Raw genomic sequence first — 21,136 nt, forward strand, 5'->3', positions numbered from 1 at the left:
TTTCTGGGCAATATCGGGCTAACGGGGAAACATTGCATGCTGGGTAGTTTAGTCTATGCCGGCCGCTCCGTTCTCCGGCGAGCGTTGCATTCTGGGTAGTCCTTGCTTACAGACAGCCCCCCAATCTGAAGCAAATACTCTCCAGCAACCACACACCACACAACAGAACCACTAACCCAGGAACCTATCCTTGCAACAAAGCCCATTGCCAACTCTGTCCACATATCTATTCAGGGGACACCATCATAGGGCCTAATCACATCAGCCACACTATCAGAGGCTCGTTCACCTGCGCATCTACCAATGTGATATATGCCATCATGTGCCAGCAATGCCCCTCTGCCATGTACATTGGCCAAACTGGACAGTCTCTACGTAAAAGAATGAATGGACACAAATCAGACGTCAAGAATTATAACATTCAAAAACCAGTTGGAGAACACTTCAATCTCTCCGGTCACTCGATTACAAACCTGAGGGTGGCTATCCTTCAACAAAAAATCTTCAAAAACAGACTCCAACGAGAGACTGCTGAATTGGAATTAATTTGCAAACTGGATACAATTAACTTAGGCTTGAATAGAGACTGGGAGTGGATGAATCATTACACAAAGTAAAACTATTTCCCCATGTTATTTCTCCCTCCCACCCCACCCCCCACTGTTCCTCTGATATTCTTGTTAACTGCTGGAATTAGCCTACCTGCTTGTCACCATGAAAGGTTTTCCTCCTTTCCCCCCCCTGCTGCTGGTGATGGCTTATCTTAAGTGATCACTCTCCTTACAGTGTGTATGATAAACCCATTGTTTCATGTTCTCTGTGTGTGTGTATATAAATCTCCCCTCTGCTTTTTCCACCAAATGCATCCGATGAAGTGAGCTGTAGCTCACGAAAGCTTATGCTCTAATAAATTTGTGATTCTCTAAGGTGCCACAAGTCCTCCTTTTCTTTCTGGGTAGTGTAGTCTTCCCCCCGCCCCGCCTGCCGGAGAAATCGTGGAGTACGGCGCTTGCGCCGGCCGGCTGCCAGAGGCCCCGAATAACTCCGCCCAGTGCGCCCCCCTCAGAGGAATATCGCGAGGCCGAGGCGGGCAACGTGCTCCGCCCCGCCCCTTGGGGGTGGGGCCGTTTTCACCGCGTGGCAGGAGTTTGAATCGCTCTCGCGGGCGCCGCGCTAACGGCCTCCCCTCCCCTCCCCTCCCCTCCGCGCGGCCGCTGGCCCGGCCTTTCCCTCGGGAACGGCGAGGTCCCGGTGCCGTTTTGGGCTGTCCTGTTTCCGAACCAGGGCGAGCCGTGTGGTGAGTACCTGGCAGAGGGGTGGCCGGGCTGGCGTCTGCGGCGGCCTCTCGACATCCAGGCCGGCGGGGACCTCCGTTCCCGCGTGGCGCGAGGGGGCGGCGGCTAGCCGGCCGCGAGTCCCCGCCCCTGCTGCCCGCCAAGGAGGGAGCGGCCGCGCGCGCGGTAGCCGCGTCGCTCGCGGCTGGGGGGGGGGGGGGGCGGTCGTACTCAGCCTCGCTGCCCTTGGGCCTGGCGCGGTTATGACTCCCAGCCCCCTTCCCTTCCTGCGCTGCCAGGCCTGCCCCGTCGGCTGAGCTGCCGGTGCTTGTGGTGGCGGCCGCTGCGGGCTGTTCTTGGGGCTGGGCTGCTTGGCTGAGTGAAAGGGGCCTTCAGACTGACTAATAGGAGTGAGTGGGTTGTCGCTTGTTTTTTAGGTGGGTCATGAAGTCCTGAAGGATTTTATAATCCCGGATTTTTTAAAGTGTTTCCCGGCTTGGTTCTTACTCCAGAATTTCTAATGTATCGGGAAGGCAGAAATAGGGTGATGGCATCACAATGATGCCACAATCCCTTCTCACCATCTTTTCCCCCCATGCTTTAGTTAATTAAGTCTTAAAAAAGACGATTTCTGGGTGTTCAGCACCCTTCTCTCCCCCCGCCCCAAACAAGTAGTCCAGCAAAAGTAGTGAAGGCCCAGATTTGACATTCTTGGTACTCTTAAGGTAATAAACAGAAAAAAACAAAAACAAACCCCTTTTGAGCTTCATATGCCCTAAACAAGCAAAAGGGCACAATCCATAGTAATGCAGCTTCTGGGCACCAGAGGAATTAGCAGTGTTTCTCATGGTGGAGTGTGCTTTCTTTAGTTGCTGCCGATTATTCAGGCTCCTTCTTTAATTAAAAAAAAAAAAAGTTGGAGACTTTGTTTTGTAATAGAGCTTGGCACCCAGAGTATATACACTGGATACAGTTAATTCATATTTCATTTAACAATTAATAGGTTTTATTATAATATTTATGTGTGTGTGTAACAGCAAGATCAAACCTGGGACATCTGGAGCTTAATGCATGAGCCCCTGCAGCATGAGCTAAAAGCCAACTGCCTGTTAGGTAAGGTTGTAGAGCAGATTCATTTCTCTCTAAGTGATCCCAGTGTCACTAGATGGGACAGAACACACACCCAGGAGGCATATGGGTTATACCCACCAACTCCCCCTCCCCATCACAAATTGACAGCTCTTGTTGTTCTTAATCGTTCAAAGTGGCTTTACTGAAATACTTCCTCCCTGTCCCCAAACAGGAAATAATTGATGAACATTGGAGCATTAAGAGAAAAATAAAACTGTTTTAAAGGACAGATTTTTAGGGGCTGAAGGAAAAATCTTAAAAGTAATACTTTGAAGTGAAAGATAGCTGACTTTTTTGTGTTTTATCACATTATATAATATTGGTAGATTTTACACTTTATCGGATATCTGTTCTTAAATACCAAGTTTTAAAATGTTGCTGGGATTCTAGGATATCTAGTTGTAGGTCTGGATTGTAGGGAAAGCTTTTTAATTTAAATCAAACAGTTTTGCAAAAAAGTGCATTATTTTTTTAGGCTGTAATCCTGCAAATACTTACTTGCTTAACTTGACTAACACTGAGTAGTCCCACTAAAATCAGTGGGACTACTCACAGTAGTGAAGTTAAGCAAATGGATAGAGTTGGGACTTCACTTGGCATCAAAATTGCAAAGCAACTGAAAATATTTTTGTTAAATGGTTATATTTAGAAAGCAATTATAATTCAGGGATGGCTAATTCAGTTTTGTAAATGTGGGGGAATTGATATACACTGAAAATCCTGTTAGCATGGTGTTTCCTTATTTGTGATCTGACACTTGCTTTTTTCTGTGCAGTGCCTTTTTTTATTAAAATCACTGAATACATATTTTAAACAACTTCTTTTTTTATTTACCATTGGGCTAGCAGACAGACTCCAGATTTTCCTTGTGTTTGGATATTTTTTTTAAAGCTGCTTGTAGATCTTTATATTCATTGCAAAAGTGTTGCTTATAATCATGAACAGTGGAAATCAATTTGTGGAAACTCTGAAGAAAGTTGGTTATCCAAAAGCTGCTCAACTTAATGGAGAAGACTTTGACTGGTTGTTTGAAACTGTGGAAGATAAATCATTTTTGGAGTGGTTTTGTGGAAATGTGAATGAGCAGCATGTATTAGCTGAAAAAGAACTGCAAGCTTTTGATGTTCTTCTTAAATCTGGCAAGCCCATTTTAGAAGAAGAGGCTTTGGATGAAGTTCTTAAAACCTGCAAAACCTTTGAGTCAAAATCAAGTAGCATGGAAGAAGGAGAACTTCAGAAGCTAGACGAAGAGTTTCAAGCTCTTCAGAAAATTAAAAACCTAAAAATTCATCGTCGTAATAAGCTTCAAATGATGGCCTCAACAAACAGCCATATGTCACTGAAGTTAAATGATAAAGCAGAAGAAGCAGCTAAAATTCTGAAAGAGGGACAAGGAATTTTCACTGCTGTAAATACTAAGATAAATAATGAACTTCACTCTCTTACTGAAGGAGTTAAGAAGTTGACCTTTTTCTTCACCTTTTCTGACTCAGAACAAGGGTTAGGTCCTCATCCAGTATTTTTATCCCAACTTGCCTTGGATAACTATTTGTGTCAGGAAGAGAAAAGCACTGCAGCACTTACTTCATACACAAAAAAACAGTTTTTTCAAGGTATATCAGAATTGGTTGAAAGCTCAAATGAAGAAAATTTCCAACTTGTAGATATAAGCAAACCGTTAATTTGTGATGAGAACAAAGACGTCTGCAAGGAGAGACTTGAGATGGCTAGGCTGCAGATGGCATATATTTGTGCTCAACATCAGCTGATTCAACTGAAAGCTAAAGATATAAGCATAAACTCAGCTGTACAATGGGCAGAGAATAATCTTCAATCCTTAAAGAACAAGGTAAGCTGTTAAAGAGAATTATGTAATCTAGTGGAAGTCTAAACAACACCTAGACTTGTTCTGGATTTAACAAAAGAATAACTGATAATTACTCACTTTTTAACTTGAATTGTATTCCTTTTAGTAGTAGTAGTAATAAATTTTAATAGTTATGAAATAGCACCAGATTCTGGTGCATTTAGCGAAATATAATCTCTTGGGTATCAAATGGTGTTAGTAGTACCACATTTGCTAGCTTTCTATAAATGTAGTAATTCTAGAAATATTTTTAAATAGCTGGTTGGTCCTTTATTTACGTACTGTTGATTTCATTTGATCTATAGTATATGAAAGAATTGAGAGCCTACTGCACGTATATAATATATTAATACAAGCAGAGGCTGAGTTTGAGTTTAAAATTTTTTGTTGCATGTTGGGCAAAAATTAAAATAGGAAACATTTTCCTGCCCCTTTTTCTTGTTTAGCATAACTTTTTAATACCTGCCACACCCCATCTACTTTTGTGTGAAGAATTTTGAAAGTTACAAATTACTGCTTTGAATTTATTTGGTACCCTAAGAATTGTTTGCATATGGCATAGTGGTTCAGGCTACGTTTAGTCACGGATATTTTTAGTAAAAGTCATGGACAGGTCACGGGCAGTAAACAAAAATTCACAGGAACCTTAGTCAGTGGGAGCTGTGGGGCCCATGCCTGGCTGCAGGCACAGGCAGCATGTGGAGGGAGAGGAGCACCCACCCAGGTAAGCAGCGGCTCCAAGCCCTGAGCCCCCTCACACTCAAACTCCTCCTGCTGGGGTTGGGGGGTGGGACCGAGACTGCCACAGCAGCAGTCAGTGCGACTGACCCGGGGGCTGCTCGGGCTGCTCAGGCAGCTCCTGGGCCAGCCACATGAGGCTGCTGCAGAAGTCTTGGAGGTCCCGGAAAGCTGCAGAATCTGTGACCTCTGTGACAAACACGGAGCCTTAATGATTGATGAGTAGGACTGCGCTTATGATAAGCGAGACTGCAAAACGTTTATTAAAAGTTTTGTTGTCTTGGATAAGAACATGTCTGCCAGTTCCTACTCCTTTCCTCAGCAGTACAATTCCTTTTCTTTTTTCGGTGGTTGTGATTTTCATTGTCCTGAAAAACTTGGGTATTAAAGACGTGTTTAACACATATACATTGTGATTTACTTTTAATTGTATTTACTTTTCAGACATAAAAAGGCTCACATGGTTTAAGATGAAAAGCTGCCAATTCTAAGTAAAATACAAACACAATAACTGAGCTGACAAATGACCATTTTTTTTTAATATCTACAGACTTGTATGCTAATGTTTTAGCTTCAGCACCTAGTTTATTATGAAATATTTAGAAAACCAATTTGAAAATATGATAAAATACGCTGTATGGTGTGCTGCCTGGACATCAGAGCAGGTATTAATTGACAAAATTCTGAACTCAACTGTTCTGTCCTCTGATTTTACTTCCATAATTTGCTACCACTTTGATTCAACAAATGGTGGCAGATTTAGGGTAGAAATCTGGATCTTCAGTTTTATGCAGTTTATGATGTAGGATTATGTTGCAGCCTGTTCATGTTACAGAAGTCATAGGGTTTTGAACCTAAATTTGGAATCAGTCATGTTAGCTAAATAATGGAAAAGTTCCATAATTTCTTTGAATTATTATTCCAGTCTTGCTTGTTCCAAGTTTTTTTTATAATTATTAGATTATGCCAGATTTCCATGTGACTGTAGTGTCATCAGCCTGTCATCTTTCTATGTAGTCTCCTCCACTTGATTTTGGAAGTTTAGTCTCTTTAGAGTTTCTTGTTGTGTAAAACATGAGCTATTGTTTTGATCAGTCCTTCTTGTGCTTACTGAAAACAGCATATTTTAAGATAGTTGTACTCCAATATAAAGACGCGTTTTCTTGACTGTTCTATCTAGTGTTACTGGGAAACAGAGGATCCAGTCCCCATACAACTAGCTGTGAGGCTGATGGTGGTTGCAGAAGAATTTCTGAATTTTCAAAATGTATTTTTGGCATCTCAGGTGTATTTTCAAAAGCTCAGACACTGCATCTCTTGAGATTAAATCATCATTATTTGTTTTATAATAGGATTGGGGCACTGTACAGACAAATAAGACATTTATTGTTCAGAGTTCAGAATCTACATGTCACATTACTACAAGACGCACAAACAAACTGGTTGGGGGCAAGTATAGATGGTAAGAGGCATAATATTAAAATTTAGCTGAAAAGAGAATCTCTGGTCACCCACCATTTGCCCAGTCAATGCCAGAGAGAAGTGACTTGTAGCCATCCCATTAATTCATGTACAGTATTTCTATTTATGGATGAGTAACTGAGATGAACCTTATAAGTCTTCATGAAAAAGACATGGCTTCTGCTATTAGCGGTGTTGTGAACCCATTGTAAACTAGCTTCCATCAACTGAGCATGTTAGTTGTCATATTTGTATATGAAGGATTTTAACTATGCAAAATTTAATGTGTATTTTGTTCAGCACACCTTCCTCATTAACTGCCAGCAGCAAATGGTTTAAATTATAACACTTTTTAATGTTCTAAGATGGAATCCATTAGCAGGTATTGAAATATATTCATATTTGAATCTATTTTTTATCTCTGTAATAAAATATCTGATTACTTTCCTCAGTCCTATGGAAATATTTCTTTGGGTCTTTCCTTAATCATACATCTCCTCAGCTATTTTTCATTTGACTTGTTAACTGTATGATCCTTAATATGGAATTAAAACTAAATTCTTTAGGGGAAAATGGGGAAATGCATGGAACATGAATAAAAATGTTAGTCGTCTTTGAATATGTTCTTACAAGTACTTTTGCTTTTTGTAGACTTTTGGAAAAGAACACCACCTTGAGGCTAGAATCTGTAGCTTAAACAGTGAAATTTCAAAAATAAAAAAACAGCTAACTCAAATAAATAATGAAATACTGCCTTCCCTGGTGAAGGAGAATGCACAGCTGTTGAACATGCCTGTGGTGAAAGGAGACTTTGATTTGCAGATTGCTAGACAGGACTACTATACATCAAGACAAGATCAAGTATGTAATCAGTTGCTAAAACAGAAAGCATCATTTGAACTTCTTCAGCTAGCTTATGAAATTGAATTGAGGAAACATCGGGATATCCATCGTCAACTTGAAAACATAATACAAGATCTGAAACAGAGCAGCAAGGCCCTAGAACAGAGACTGGAGATGATGTCTGACCCACTTATATCTCAACATGCAGTACCAAGGAACACTATTGATTCAAGGGATGATGCCTCTCAGAGGTAAATATTGTACAGTGGTTGTCAAACTTTTATATGAAGTATTATGTGGGAGCTAGTAGATCTCAGTGTAAGTTCCCTACCATTTGCCATTATAATCTTCTTGCAATCTCTTACTGAGAAGCTCTAATTAATTGCAAGAGGCCTTTAAAATTCCTACCAGGGACAAATCCCTGTGGCTAGAGACTTGCTTTTACTTGTCCTGTGAAATTCTGTTTGGATTTGGCTGAAATAGTTAACTGTTCAAATTGCTATTTCCCCGCTTTCCATGGTATTGCTCCGGAAAACTTTAGCAGCATGCCAGAATAACTGAGTGTGACTATTCTGAGGCCAGGCCCATGCTACAGTTGGGGCAGCAGAACACACTGAACTGGGAATACCTAGTACCGCCTAGAGCAGGGTAAAGAAGGCGAGTACCAGGCTGGAATGAACTGCCCCTTGGATCAAGTATGAACCCCTGTCGGCCCAATCCCACCCCTTAGATTACCATCGGGGGCAGGATCCTTCCCATCTCTGAAGGGGTACAGAGCTGGGTTTGGCTCTCCCCAATTACTCCCAGGCCCAACATAGCCCCAGTGACCATCGCCCTACATTGGAATAATAGGATTCTCCTGCTTTTAGCTGATGTAGCTATCTAGTCCTGTAGCTCAAGTGGTTGGAATGTGCTGGGGTGCTGTAGGTTCAGGATTCAAACCCTGCTGATGAGACACATTGGGGGGTTACGTTCCAATTGTATATTTATAGACTTAATTTTACCTTTTAAAAAAAACTATTAAAATACATAGCAAAATAACTATATTAAAAGAACACTTTGGTTATGGTGAAGCTCTCAGAAAAGAAAAGTTGGATTTATGGTTTCCTGTGCAATTTTAATTCTGCTCCCTTGGTAAAACTGCATGTGTATTCATAACTTGAGTCTCATGGTATTTGGGTTTTACTTAAAGCTTCAACTTTTTGAATCAGAGTATTACATAAAAATCTCACTTTTCATTTAAAAACAACAACGAACTTCTCATGGTTGTGCAGAAAAGCTTGAAAATAAGAATAGTGCACCCTAAAGGCTCGGGAAACCAAAAGGCACATGAAAAGAACCTTTGGCTTAAAAATTGGACTTATTTGCAAAACGCATATCTTATGATTTTGGGGGGCATGACTCATGAGTTTTGAATGTGTGCTGTTAGCAGTAAGTATGATAGGGTGGAACAGTGATTCTCAACTTGAGGCCCAATCAGCACAGAGCTCTGGTCCATGTGACATCCTCAGGGCCATACAAGTAGTATTGGATGCGGTCCAAAATGGTAAATAAGTTGAGAACAACTATAGTAGAACCTGAGTTACGAACTCACCAGTCAACCACATGTCTCATTTGGAACTAGAAGTAAAAAGGTTTAACACAGTACTGAGCTGTATTTGGGTTTTTTTAAGTAATTTGACAGAGTAAGGAAACTGTTTCTGTGCTTGCTTCACTTAAATCAATGGTTCTCAAATTTTTCTACTTGTGACCCCTTTCACACAGAAAGCCGCTGAGTGTGACCCCCCCCCTTAAATATATAAAAATGTTTTTATATATTTAACACCATTATAAATGCTGGATGCAAAGCGGGGTTTGGGGAGGAGGCTGACACGTTGTGACCCCCCCCACGTAATAATCTCATGACCCCCTGAGAGGCCCTGATCCCCAGTTTGAGAACCCCTGATTTAAATTAAGATGATTAAAAGCAGTTTTTTTCTTCTGCATAGTGAACTTTCAAAACTGTATTAAGTCAATGTTTGCTTGTAAACTTTTGAAAACAGCTATAACGTTTTGTTCAGAGTTAGTCTTCATTCCTGAGGTGCTCATAACTCTGAGGGTCTACTGTACAATCTTTAACATGATTACATATGTTTTTTCCTCCCACCTAATGCTATAAGAATGCAACACAATATAGGAGACATCACTATTTGCTGAGTAACTGCTGTCCCCTCAATGATAAGTCAATTAAAATATTACCTTTGGACTAGTTCCCTCATCATATTTAGTCATAAATGCCATGTTGAAAATTTAATCAAGATTAGTGTGGATTCATGGCAGGTATGTCAAGGTCCAAAAGTAGACTGATTTACAGAGATACTGAGTATCTTCCATTTCCACTGAAGGGAGTGTGAACTACAGTTGCACAGCACTCTTGGAAAATTAGGTCGTATTTTATTTGGTGTCAAAATAGGGACTGAGATTTAGGCACCCCAATTTGAAAATGTAGGCCCTAATGTACAAAACTGGCTTTGTTTTGATTCATATTAGCAGGTACAGCAGTATGAGTGGGTTGAGATGCTAGAGAAGTGCAAGGTAATTTATTCTACAGATCTATAAACTACTAAGTGATAAAGATTTTCTTTTAATACTGTTAATTATATTCAATTTTTGATTGTATTGCTAAAATAGTAGAATTTATGGCAACATAGAGCAGTAACAGTGTACCAAATTCAGATGCATCAGTGTCCCAAAAGTAAAGAATACCATTTTAAATAGGTTAGCGGTTGAGTATCTAGAGTTCTGCCATTTACAGGAAGGAACATGTATTACAAATTCACAAGTACTCTGTATTTTTAGGGATACTTAAAAATTACTGCCATTAGAGAGTTATCTTAAAATTCACTCCTGTCAGAATCAATTTTACCATCTATTAAACAAGTAATTCCTAAGATTACTGCAACTGAATAGAAAAACATTTTTCTGATTTTTTTTTTCAGTTTTTTAATGTATTTGAAAGTACTCTGTAACTAGTTTCACTGCTTATCTTTTATACAGTCTTTTTTTTCTTGTTTGTGTAGGTTTTTTTTCCCAGGGAGAATTATTTTTCAAATATAAGAAAATGCTTGCTAAAGCACAAAAATTGGCAGTGGGATTTGGGTTGGTGTACTGTCCTCAGACTACTTTTAAACTAATTATTTTAAATAGACTAGATTTCAAGATGAGTGTCCCTTTAGTTGTAGCTTGAAATATTTCAATCTCCTACCAATCAAGGCTTAAACCAAAAAATTAGGGTGGTCCTAGAAGTGACTAGAAGCAGCTCAGAAGTTAGCAAAACGCATCACTCTGACATTGTTGGGCAGGATTGTACTTGCCTTTTCATCAGAATGACTTCCCAGAGATGAATGTGCAAAAGCTCTGTCTTAACTAATCAACTGATGGCATAAATGTGTACTGAATTTTTTAAAAGATGAATGCTGCATCTCAAATTTTTGTCACTGTAGGCTATACCAGCTTTTGGAAGGAGAGAATCCGAAACAACAATTGTTCCGAACACATGAAGGCATTGAACAAGTGGCTCAGAAATTAAAGCAAGACATTACTTCAGAGCAAGATCAGCTAGCAGTGTCTTCTCAAGAACAATTTCTCTTTTTGTCGAAGCTGGATAGTGATTTAGAGGCACTTTGTGACTCTCTGTATTGGGGAGGAAATCAGATCTTGCTTAGTAACCAGGTAAGTCCTTATTGTAGAATTACAGCTATTGCTACATTAGTAAGCATATTTTGCAAATGATTAGTTATACAGACAAAAGGGTCTGAACATGTAATGCAATATTTTTATCTATTTCACTAATTAATACTTCCTTTAATATTAAAGAAGTAAAAGTAGCTTTTTTCCAAATGTGTAATGATCATATATAGGTCATCATTAGCCATGGCAGTTTAACAACTGATGTATACCTCTTTGTAGGGCATGTGTTTCATCAGAGTATATTATGTCATAAATTGCATCTATGAATTTCTAATAGAAAAACTTAAGATGTTTCTTTCCTGCTACTGTGGTATGATTTGATGGAAACCTGTGGGCTGAAATATAATGTTACACTACCACTTTAAAAATCTATAGTAGTAATTTTTCCTGGCAGCAACTCTTTCTAAGAATGCCTTTGTTCTGTGTTCATATAGTGCAGGGGAGGGCAAACTATGGCCTACTGGCCAGATCAGGGCTTTCAGTCCGGCACACAGGATTGCCAGTACTGTGGTGCAGAGAGGTTAAGGCAGGCTCCCTGCCTGCCCTGGCCCTGTGCTGCTCCCAGAAGCGGCCGGCACCACGTCTCTGTGGCCACTGGCGGGGTGGAGGTCAGAGAGCTCCATGCACTGTCTTCACCTGCAGGCACTGCCCCCGCTGGCCGGGAACGGGGAACCGTGGCCAATGGGAGCTTCGGGGGTGGTACTCATAGGTGAGGGCAGCATGCAGCGTAGCCGCCAACCTCCCCTCCCCTGGAGCCACTGCCAGACATGCTGACCGCTTCCAGGAGTGGCAGGGAGCCTGCCTTATCCCTGCTGCGCACTACTGCCATCCCAGAGCCGCTCAAGGTAAGCGGTGCCAGGCAAGAGCCAGCACCCCTCCTGTACCCCAATCCCCTGCTCTGAGCCCCCAACTCCCGTCTTGAGCCCCCTGCTGCACCCCTCCTCCACCCAACCTGCTGCCCTGAGCCCCTTGCAACACCCTGAACCCCAACCCCTTGCCCTGAGCCCCTTCCTGCACACCACACTGCACTCCTAATGTAATGTGGTCCTGGCCAGTGACTAGGCTCCATGATAATACAAATAATAAATAACAAAAGCAGCTTAGACATTTGCATTTAGTGCTTATAACATAATAAAATGAATAGCCTACCTGCACTAAAAAAATTAAGATTAATTCAAGCTATGAAGCAGTGAAAGATGGGAAAAATACAGGTGCCAATAATCTGGTTCCAGTTTAAATCTGCAAAGTATTACTTTTGTCTAAGTGCGAGGAGTAGTTTGTAGTATTGTAACCATTTTTAATGTGAGTAAAATTATTCTACCATCTTGATCCAATACAAAACAGATGGATGGATTCTGATACCCATGTTCACATTAAGTACTAGCTGTCTCTCTTTGTAATCTCACTTAGTTGAGTGGGATTATTTGTAAAGTAAGATACTACTCGGTGTAAGTAAGGGTAATATAGTCTGGCCCAGATGAGCTCTATAAATCAAATGAGATTCATTACCTTGTACCTCGTACTTTTGCTTCTTTTCCTTAGGCATATCCTGTGTGTTGTGCAAACCTGCCTCCAAAACTTAATTTTTTTTATATTTTAGTTGAATTAATATATCAACAATGCAAATGTAATAAACGTTCTTTTTTTTTCTTTTGTATTCTGTTAGGAACTAACAGAGCAACTTTATCAACTAGAAGTGAACTTAAATAAACTAAATCAGCTTATTATGGATCTTCTTGCTGATGTAAAAGCCAAAAGAAAGGTTTTAGAGACGAATACACTGCATCAGATGGAAAGAAAATTGTATGTGTATTTTTTCAAAGATGAAGACTATTTGAAAGATACTGTGGAGAAGCTAGAGCATCAGTCTCAGGCTCAAACCATTGGTCTAGAGGATTAAACATTACATGCATCTTTGTTCTACTGTTAAGATGTGGAAATATTTAGTGTAGACTTTTTGATTCAATGGGAGAACAAACTTTGTTGATAAGGCTTATAATGATATATTAGTTTATCAAGAACCGACTGTAAGCCCCTTTATAGCTTTTGGCATACAGAGACTTTGGGCTCAGACTTCAGTTTTGAGGGTTTCCTTTACAAGAGAGGGAATGCATTAAGTATCCAGATACTGCTAGTCTACATATTACCTTCTGTTACTTAATGTGCAGAGTAAAATGCAGATTCCTGCTTCCATGATGTGCTTTTCCTTTGTTTTCAGATGTTAGGAAATCCTCTTCATGTGTGATCTGCAAAGTTAGTGCAGAGAGGGCATTTTAGGGGTTGGAACAGTGTTGAATATAGTGCGCTTCCTTCTGAAGCGGATGGTTTTCATAATAGTAAAATTTTACAGTAACTTCTGTCCTGCAATCCGTTGAGAGGACATAAGGTGCAGTTGTGCAAAAGTGACAGCATATTTGGGTATAGACCAAGTGTCTGCATTTTTTTCTACAAAATGTCCAAAATCCTTTGGATTAATTGATTGCCCTTCTTTCCCCTTCATGCTACTCTTCCTAGAAACTTGAAGCTCTAAGAGCAAGAGTTTTTTGAACTTGCCTTTTTTATCAGGGTGTCCCAAGGATGTTTGTTTAGCAGATAATTAATCTGCTATGATCTGTTTCTTTTTTTGGCTCACTCTAGAATTTGTAGTAACATAAATTTCAGAATGTTTTAATAACTCTGCCAGAATTATTAAATTTTTAATAAGAAAGATTTTTGACTCATCAACTGCAACCCCAAGAGATGTGTAGCAAACTATATAGGAAACTTACTACAGATTAAAGAAAATTAAATGTGATTGAACATAATTATGATGCCTTTTCTCTACTGTGTCCATTGGATCTGGATCCTGATGGGAGCAACAGTTCTTCTTGCTTTCAGGTCATATACAGATATGTTTATAATATGTATTTAATAAAGAGAAGCAAATTAAGACTGACAATTTTTATAACTGCAGGTAAATATTTTTAGTGTATAGATAACATTTTAAATTTGTTTTTAACTGTAAAATTGTATTTGATTACCTTTCATGTTTAAATGAATAAGAGCATAACCTCTGTTAAAAGCATTAAGTACTTTAAAATATTTGATGTTTTAAGTCTGCACTGTCTTTTTTGAACCCTATTAAATGTTTAATCATCTTGACTATAAACATTAATAAATCATATCAAGGGTAAAAACGCTACAAGTTAATGGAATGTGTCCTCCTACACCCTTAATTAAAAAGAAAAAAACACAATATGTGCATTTATATCCTTAATATTAAGTGATTTAAATCCACAAACATGAACGTTTCAGATTAATGGGATTTGGTTGTGAAATGCATAACATTTCTATATATTCTGATCCATGGTATATTGTACCTTTTTGCCTGCCAAATTCTAAATCTAATCTAGGTTTGCCACCTGAGATAAGACTGACCCCTCCCACAAGAGAAAAAGTTAGTTTACATTTAAAAAACCTCTTCCTCTAGGAGGAAGCTACAGAACTAAGGAACAATCTCTTGACTGTTGTTTTTCTGTCCAAGGTAGGAAAAGAGGCTTGGTCATGACTACATTCTTGACCTGAGACACATACTGGACAGAGATGACCATAGGCTTTGCAAATGCTTCTCCTGAGCTAAGATGAGTGGTTCCCTTTAAAGAGGGAAAAAATACTGTCTGATGGAATTTGATTTGGAAATGTACTAGTCATGTGAAGGGAGCCAAGAGTGGCCAGTGAATAGTCAAGACCTCTGTATGGGAATTAGTTGTTCAACCACTACTGAACTGCCTTTTGTATCCACCAACACTATGGAGTTTGAATCCCAGTTGAGAGCTTGACCCCTAGAAATACTGTAAGGCATGCTATGTAAATATTTGTAGTATCTTGTATATGGTTCAAAATGTTATCCCTATTGTCTGAATCTCCATGTATAATTTCCACTGATAGTCTTCTCTACTTACATGAACGATTTTGCTTCTCATGCTCCCCAGTGGCCCATGTGATTATATTCTGTACTTACGTTGCATCTAGATATTATAGAATGTGATTAAATGCAGGTCAATTGAAATACAAGATTCCAGACTACTAGTAATATATGTGGAGGTTTAAACATTAGAGAACAATTGAAAATGCTGAACTTTGTCTAAATAATCAGCTCTTCTTTCCATCTTTTAATGATGTTTCAGCCTTCTGAGATTTTTTTGCTTTTAGCTTTAAACTTGAAAACTGTTTACAGAGGTTTGTGCCCTTCTGTAAGAATAGAAAGTAATGAATATCTGCATGCATTAATTTTAGATCTTCATTAGAAAACAATGTGGGAGATTTTTCAAAGACACACGACATTGATTTGGAGTTCTTGTCAGACAGATTCTTAAAGGCACTGTGTCTTGCTGAATACACCTCTTAAAGGCTGTGACTACCTCTTTTTAAAAATTTCTTGGTAGCGTGCATCAAACTCTTTCAATCATGCTTCAGTGCTTATTTCTCTCAAATTATTGGCAGCAGCCAGTACTCATAAGCTGTTTGGCAAACTAATGTGCATACATGGTAGTAGGGGGAAAAAATCTGTTTGAATATTGATATTAAAGTCTCTAGGTCAGTGGTTCTCAACCTATTAACCATTGTGGACTGCATATGCAGCTCTCTGTTATGTGCGCCGTGTCCACACTTTACCTGTATGGCTCTGAGGATGTTACATGAGCCACAGCTGTGTGCTGATTGAGCTGCAAGCAGGCCACAGGTTGAGAACCGCTGCTCTAGGTAGAGGGTGGATATACTAGATATTATTTCATAGTAGCAGCTGTGTTAGTCTGTATTCGCAAAAAGAAAAGGAGTACTTGTGGCACCTTAGAGACTAACAAATTTATTTGAGCATAAGCTTTCGTGAGCTACAACTCACTTCATCGGATGCATCAAGTGAGCTGTAGCTCACAATCTTATGCTCAAATAAATTTTAGTCTCTAAGGCGCCACAAGTACTCCTTTTCTTTTTACTAGATATTATGTATGCATTATCCATTCCATCTTCAGCCTTGTGTAGTAGATGCTAATTATTTCATGATCTTAATGTCTCTTGTATAATACACATGTGATATCTTGTATTCAGGGTTGATGAGAAAAATGGAGAGTTACAAGGAGTACATAGGACATGACCTTTGTAAAGTGCCACTATCAAATATTGCTCAAAGGATTATGTCAGCTATGCAGTCTATTCCTTTAGAGGAAGCTCAGAATAGCAGAGAAGGTGAACAGAGTGAGTAACTTGTTCAATTTTTAACTTTGTACTATATTATGTATTTTTGAAAATGGATCATGAAAATAGAAAGATTTAAGGAAAAATTACCTTTCTAAACACTCACTTTTTGCATCTTGAGGGGTAAAAGTAGAGTTTCAGTGGCTTTACATAGACATATCTCCAACACTAAGGCCTTGACTTTTGTTGACAAAACTGTAGTTTAGACAACTTTCATCAAGAAACCAATGGAGCTGTGCACACTGAAATGCTCCTTCCACTGATGTAACTCCCCTGATATGCTGATATAATACTACCAACTCAACGAGAGGCATAGAACTTTTGGGATGTAGTTAGTGATACAGCATTAGTGTGGACACTGCGCTTGCTTATGTTGCTGTAATGGCCTTCAGGGAGTGTCCCATAATGCCCATTCTGACAGCTCTGGTTAGCGCTTTGGAGTCCGCTGTGCTGCAGGTATACAGGCATGCACCCCTCCTCCGTTTAAAGGCCTGGGAACTTTTGAAATTCCTCATCCTGTTTATTCAGCGCGTACTGTTCACACAGCATCTTCCCAGCTGACTGTGCCGGCTTTCCACAACAGATGCACTCCTGCTTGGAGTACGTCAGAGCTGTTGGATCTGCTAGGTCTGTGGGGAGAGGAGGCTGAGCAGTCTCTGCTTCACTCAAGCTGTAGGAATTTAGATATCAATGAGCAGATTGCTCGTGGCATGCTGAAGAACGGACTTGAAAGGGACACGCAGCAGTGCTGTGCTAAGATCAAGGCAGATGTACCAGAAGGCATGGGAGGCCAACTGTTGCTCTGGTACAGTGCCGAAGACATGCTGCTTCGAGGAGCTGCACACTATCCTTGGCCATGACCCACTGCCAAGAGCCTTGTGCAACAGGGTTGTCTGGTGCGATGGCAAGCTAGCAGGGAGTTGGAGCAATCAAATTTTTGAATTGCTCCGCTCCGGCACCAATAGCGATTGCTCCAGCTCCGCTTCGACTCCGCTCTGCACTCTGACTCAAATTAATTTCTAACTAAATAAAGTGCATACTGTAATTTTGAAAAAACATTATTTTTACTCAGACTTAAAACAATGTAAATGTCAACAACAATGATACAAACTAGAATCATTCATAATTCATTCTGTAAAAAATTATTGCAGTAATCAAGTAGTCTTTCATAGCCTGCTGCAAATCATTTAAAATTAACTTTAACTTTAAAGTTGAAAACAGTCGCTCTACACAAGCTTGAGTTGTTGGCATGCTCGAAGCAATTCTACAGGCAGCCTGAATGCGGTGTGGATAGTCTCAAAAACAGACTTAACTTTTAGCCTACCAATAGACTCCATTGCCTCACAATCTTCCCGAATAATGCTTCATTACTATTATGAATTGCAGAAACTCGCGGGCATCTTTCTTGTTTAGCCTATTCCTTTTCGAAGGCATCATCTTATGAAGAATTGGTGCTTGAATTATCTCCATTTTCCTGTGATGGTTGAAGACATCTCAGGGACTGATGCTTGAACAAGTTCAGAGTGGAGCCGGAAGTTTGAGAACAGCCTGCTATTTCTGAAGGATGTGAACTTTCCAAAACCGGAGATTCGATTGTTGATGACTCCTTTTGTTGTGTTTCGTTTTCTTCAACCTCTTTCGTAGAGTTCAAATGTAGCAGTAGATTTTGGTTTGAGTCATTGAGCAGTATCAAGAAGCCCTTCCTTTGCCTTTGGTATTTCCCTTGAGGTAAGAAGAATCCGATACCATGGGTCAACATAAACCCCAGCAAGGAAATGAATATTGTTAAAAAGCTTCTCTTCGCATTTCTGCATGGAGGATAGAATTCCTTCTGCAATTTGTTCGCCATTTTCTTGCAAGAATTTTGACAGTTTTCATCATCCCTTCATTAAAACTCCTGGGATTACATCAACAGCTTGAAGATTCACGGTTGTTTGGTTTGACTTTGCCAAGAGGTCTCGCAGGTGCTTCACTTTGTCCCATTGAGCTTTTGTTACCTTGAGTTCTGTTGTTCCAGCAGCAGCCACTTGTTCACAGAAAGATTGAAAACCAAGAAGCCGATCAATCACTGCAAATGTTGAACTCCAGCAAGTTACAGTATCCAATAATTGAGTTACCCCATGTAGATCAAGCAGAACACTTTGAATACTTGGGGTTTGTAGTTTGACGACTTGTCGAGTTTTTGCCAGTAATTTCTTCGCATTTTCTTTGTTCAATCCATCCCAGATTGCCAACTGAAGAGTGTGAATACCACACCTCATTAGTTGGACTTTTGAATCATCCTCCTGGAGCCATGTTGGAAATATGAGGCTAGTGTCCTTAACCCATTGCGCAGCAGCATCCATGTTGAGTTTGATTTCATCCATTCCTTTAGTTCCTTCATCAGGCAAAATAGCTTCAGTTCTGTCCACATCCCTGTTCTCAGAGGTAGAAATGGTTTCCTTGTCCTCGCTTAAATTTTTGACTGCACACATCATGTTTGCTGCATTGTCAACGCAGATGCTCAGCACTTGCATTTGACCCCAAATTTTTCTAAAATAGCTTTTACTTGACTTTTCACGTACAAAGAATTGTGACGCTCTTCAGTGTTGATTATGTCCAAGATTTTTACCACAGCTTTTATCTTTTCCTTCTTTGTAGTATTGAACATTGATTGCAAGGAAATTTCTGTCTCCATGGGTTGCCGCATCCTTTTTCAGGTAGCACAATTTTTGCTCCAAAGCTTTCTTGAGCTCTTCGCGACCAGACTCAGCTGTGCTGACAACTAAATGACTAACCGCATTGTGTCCCGTCGAAACACAAAGCTGTCGACCCATTTCAACTGCAGTTTTTTGGAATCCTTTGTTCTTTAGCCTGAAGGTAGTGAGCAGTGTTGAACTCAAGCAAACCATTTCCATCAGCCCTTCATGGAAAGTATGGCATCCAAGGTGACTGTAACCTTTGAGGACTTCAAATATGAGTCAAGTTTTGTTTGCTCAATTTTGGGTTTCTTTTCAGATGAAAGTCCACAAAAAATCTTTTCTCCAGGAGTTTTCAAAGAGCCAGATGAACCTCTTTTAGCTGTGTCAGCTTTCTGTTTTCACCTCATCTTCCTGGTCCTTTGTAACCAGAGCCACATAGTTTTCATGATGGCTATGTTTTACATGCTCCCAAAAGTTGTAACTTTTTGCGCACTTGCTTCACTTGTCTTGAAGCTACGTGGTTTGAGCTCGCCATTCACTTCCTTTTCCACTTTGCACGTTGCCGATTTCTTCTTTACTTTTCCCAAAAGCCCACGTGGGCTTTTTTCAAATTCAAAAGTAAAGACGTCATTGAGATTCTTTTTCCGTAAATCGGCTATAAGCCATTGCCAAATCTTCTTATGCTGCTATTACATCCAAATGTTTCTTGTTATGATCTTCAAAAAGCAATGAACAAAAGCATTACATTTTTTTTATAATGTACCTGCTTGTGATATCTTAACCACTGAAGTACTTCAAATTTATTTTGGATTTTCTGGACAAAAATGATTGCATTTTCTTTTTACACAAAATTTTAAAGCATATTTTAATTTATCACATTTCTTGCAGTTTTAATGAAGTATTTTTAATATACATAATTTTTTTATAAATTGCAAGTTTATGGAATTTAGTTAATATCGCAAATGCTTTAATATAGATATATCAACGAAATTTGGTATGCACTGTAGCGTTAGTACGTGCTATTGCTGTTCTACAACATTAATTGTTGGGAAGTAACGAGGCTATACGTTACAAGGTTGAAAATAAACTTTAACGGGAAAGTGGATTTAAATTACAAGCACAGTCCTTTTAGTAAAGAGAGCAAATTTTCAGAAATATGTTTTTGCTTCATCAGCCTGATTAGATTATACAAGATAGAACCTGTTTGCGCTATCTTGTATAATGTTTCCAGCCTGATGAAGGAAAAACATTTCTGAAAATTTGCTCTTTACTAAAAGGACTGTGCTTGCAATTTGAATCTGCTTTCCCATTAAAGTTTATTTCGAACGTTCTATCATACAGCATCATTCAAAAAAAACTAAATTACAGGCGTCGTGAACTGGGGGAGGACTGGGCCAATTTTATTTAATATTTTTTAAATCTTTGCCTGTTTAACAGATACTACCATGGAATGTGCACTAAAACATGCATTAAAATGGTACTCTTAATTTATTTTGTATAATTAACCATTTCTGAGAACTGTTCAAAAATTTTAAACTGCTTAGATGCTTAGAATGATACAATTTTTTACTTATTTTTAAAATTTATGGTTCCAAAGTTTAAATGTAGTAATAAATAACCAAAAATTAACTTATTATGGAACATATTACCGCTCGTAGCCAGGGGCGGTCAACGACAAGCCTTTCAAAGTGTTTTTGAGATATTAATCAGCAATTAACTTTTCATCACCTCCTTGAAAGGACTGTAGCTTCCTTAGGAAGAATTTTAGGACACGTGTTCACAAACGTTTTTCTTAAAATGACCTAAGGATTCACCCCCCCCCCCCAAAGTTGTTGGACATTTTCCAATCATTCTGGATACATCACAAAAATCACTCCTAATTTATGCAAAAATGTGTACTGTATATTTATATACCTGCTGCATGTGATTTTTTCAGTAAATGTAAAATTACAAACAACGCTACCAAAAGACCGTTGTACAGATGACATGTAAAATAAGTCTGCCAGAGTGATACGGGAGCAGGTACAAATGTACCAGAAACAGGAGCCCGTGTGAGAAATGAGCTTAAGTGGTTAATATCCCTTCCGATATCTTAATATATCAATAAACAATTTTTTTTGCAATATACCTGTTTGTGGTATCTAAAATGTTGCGTCTTGCATCACAGTTTTCCATAATCG

At 39.3% G+C, this 21,136-nt stretch overlaps 2 protein-coding genes across 6 annotated transcripts in view; both read left to right on the forward strand.

Moving 5' to 3' along the window:
• The first annotated feature begins 978 nt into the window (after window positions 1–978).
• Window positions 979–14,219, forward strand: HAUS3 (HAUS augmin like complex subunit 3). Of its 5 annotated transcripts, none has more exons than XM_043512585.1 (6): window positions 979–1,297; window positions 2,578–2,686; window positions 3,251–4,254; window positions 7,123–7,565; window positions 10,797–11,025; window positions 12,710–14,219. In XM_043512585.1, exons 3-6 carry the CDS (start codon window positions 3,343–3,345, stop codon window positions 12,941–12,943), a joined length of 1,818 nt encoding a protein of 605 aa, XP_043368520.1. In that variant the 5' UTR covers window positions 979–1,297; window positions 2,578–2,686; window positions 3,251–3,342; the 3' UTR covers window positions 12,944–14,219. The 5 variants fall into 5 exon arrangements, with proteins under 5 accessions (XP_043368520.1, XP_043368521.1, XP_043368523.1 ...); XM_043512586.1 differs by having other exon boundaries at window positions 3,254–4,254; XM_043512588.1 differs by having other exon boundaries at window positions 7,294–7,565; window positions 12,710–13,012.
• A 133-nt stretch (window positions 14,220–14,352) lies between these two features.
• POLN (DNA polymerase nu) overlaps window positions 14,353–21,136 on the forward strand; it is a 212,055-nt gene continuing 205,271 nt past the window's right edge. The window contains exons 1-3 of the mRNA XM_043513854.1: window positions 14,353–14,566; window positions 16,129–16,281; window positions 16,804–17,080. Of these exons, the coding sequence (XP_043369789.1) occupies window positions 16,134–16,281; window positions 16,804–17,080 (425 nt within the window). The 5' untranslated portion in view covers window positions 14,353–14,566; window positions 16,129–16,133. The remainder of the gene's footprint in view (window positions 14,567–16,128; window positions 16,282–16,803; window positions 17,081–21,136) is intronic.

This window comes from Dermochelys coriacea, chromosome 4 (assembly GCF_009764565.3).
Source record: "Dermochelys coriacea isolate rDerCor1 chromosome 4, rDerCor1.pri.v4, whole genome shotgun sequence".
Classification (NCBI taxonomy): Eukaryota; Metazoa; Chordata; order Testudines; family Dermochelyidae; genus Dermochelys; species Dermochelys coriacea.

Excerpts from the sequence above, each read along its gene's own strand:
- HAUS3 (XM_043512585.1), top strand. The coding sequence starts at position 3,343 with ATGAACAGTGGAAATCAATTTGTGGAAACTCTGAAGAAAGTTGGTTAT. Across the intron at positions 4,255-7,122 it reads TTCAATCCTTAAAGAACAAG|ACTTTTGGAAAAGAACACCA; the intron begins GTAAGCTGTTAA and ends TGCTTTTTGTAG. Across the intron at positions 11,026-12,709 it reads AGATCTTGCTTAGTAACCAG|GAACTAACAGAGCAACTTTA; the intron begins GTAAGTCCTTAT and ends GTATTCTGTTAG.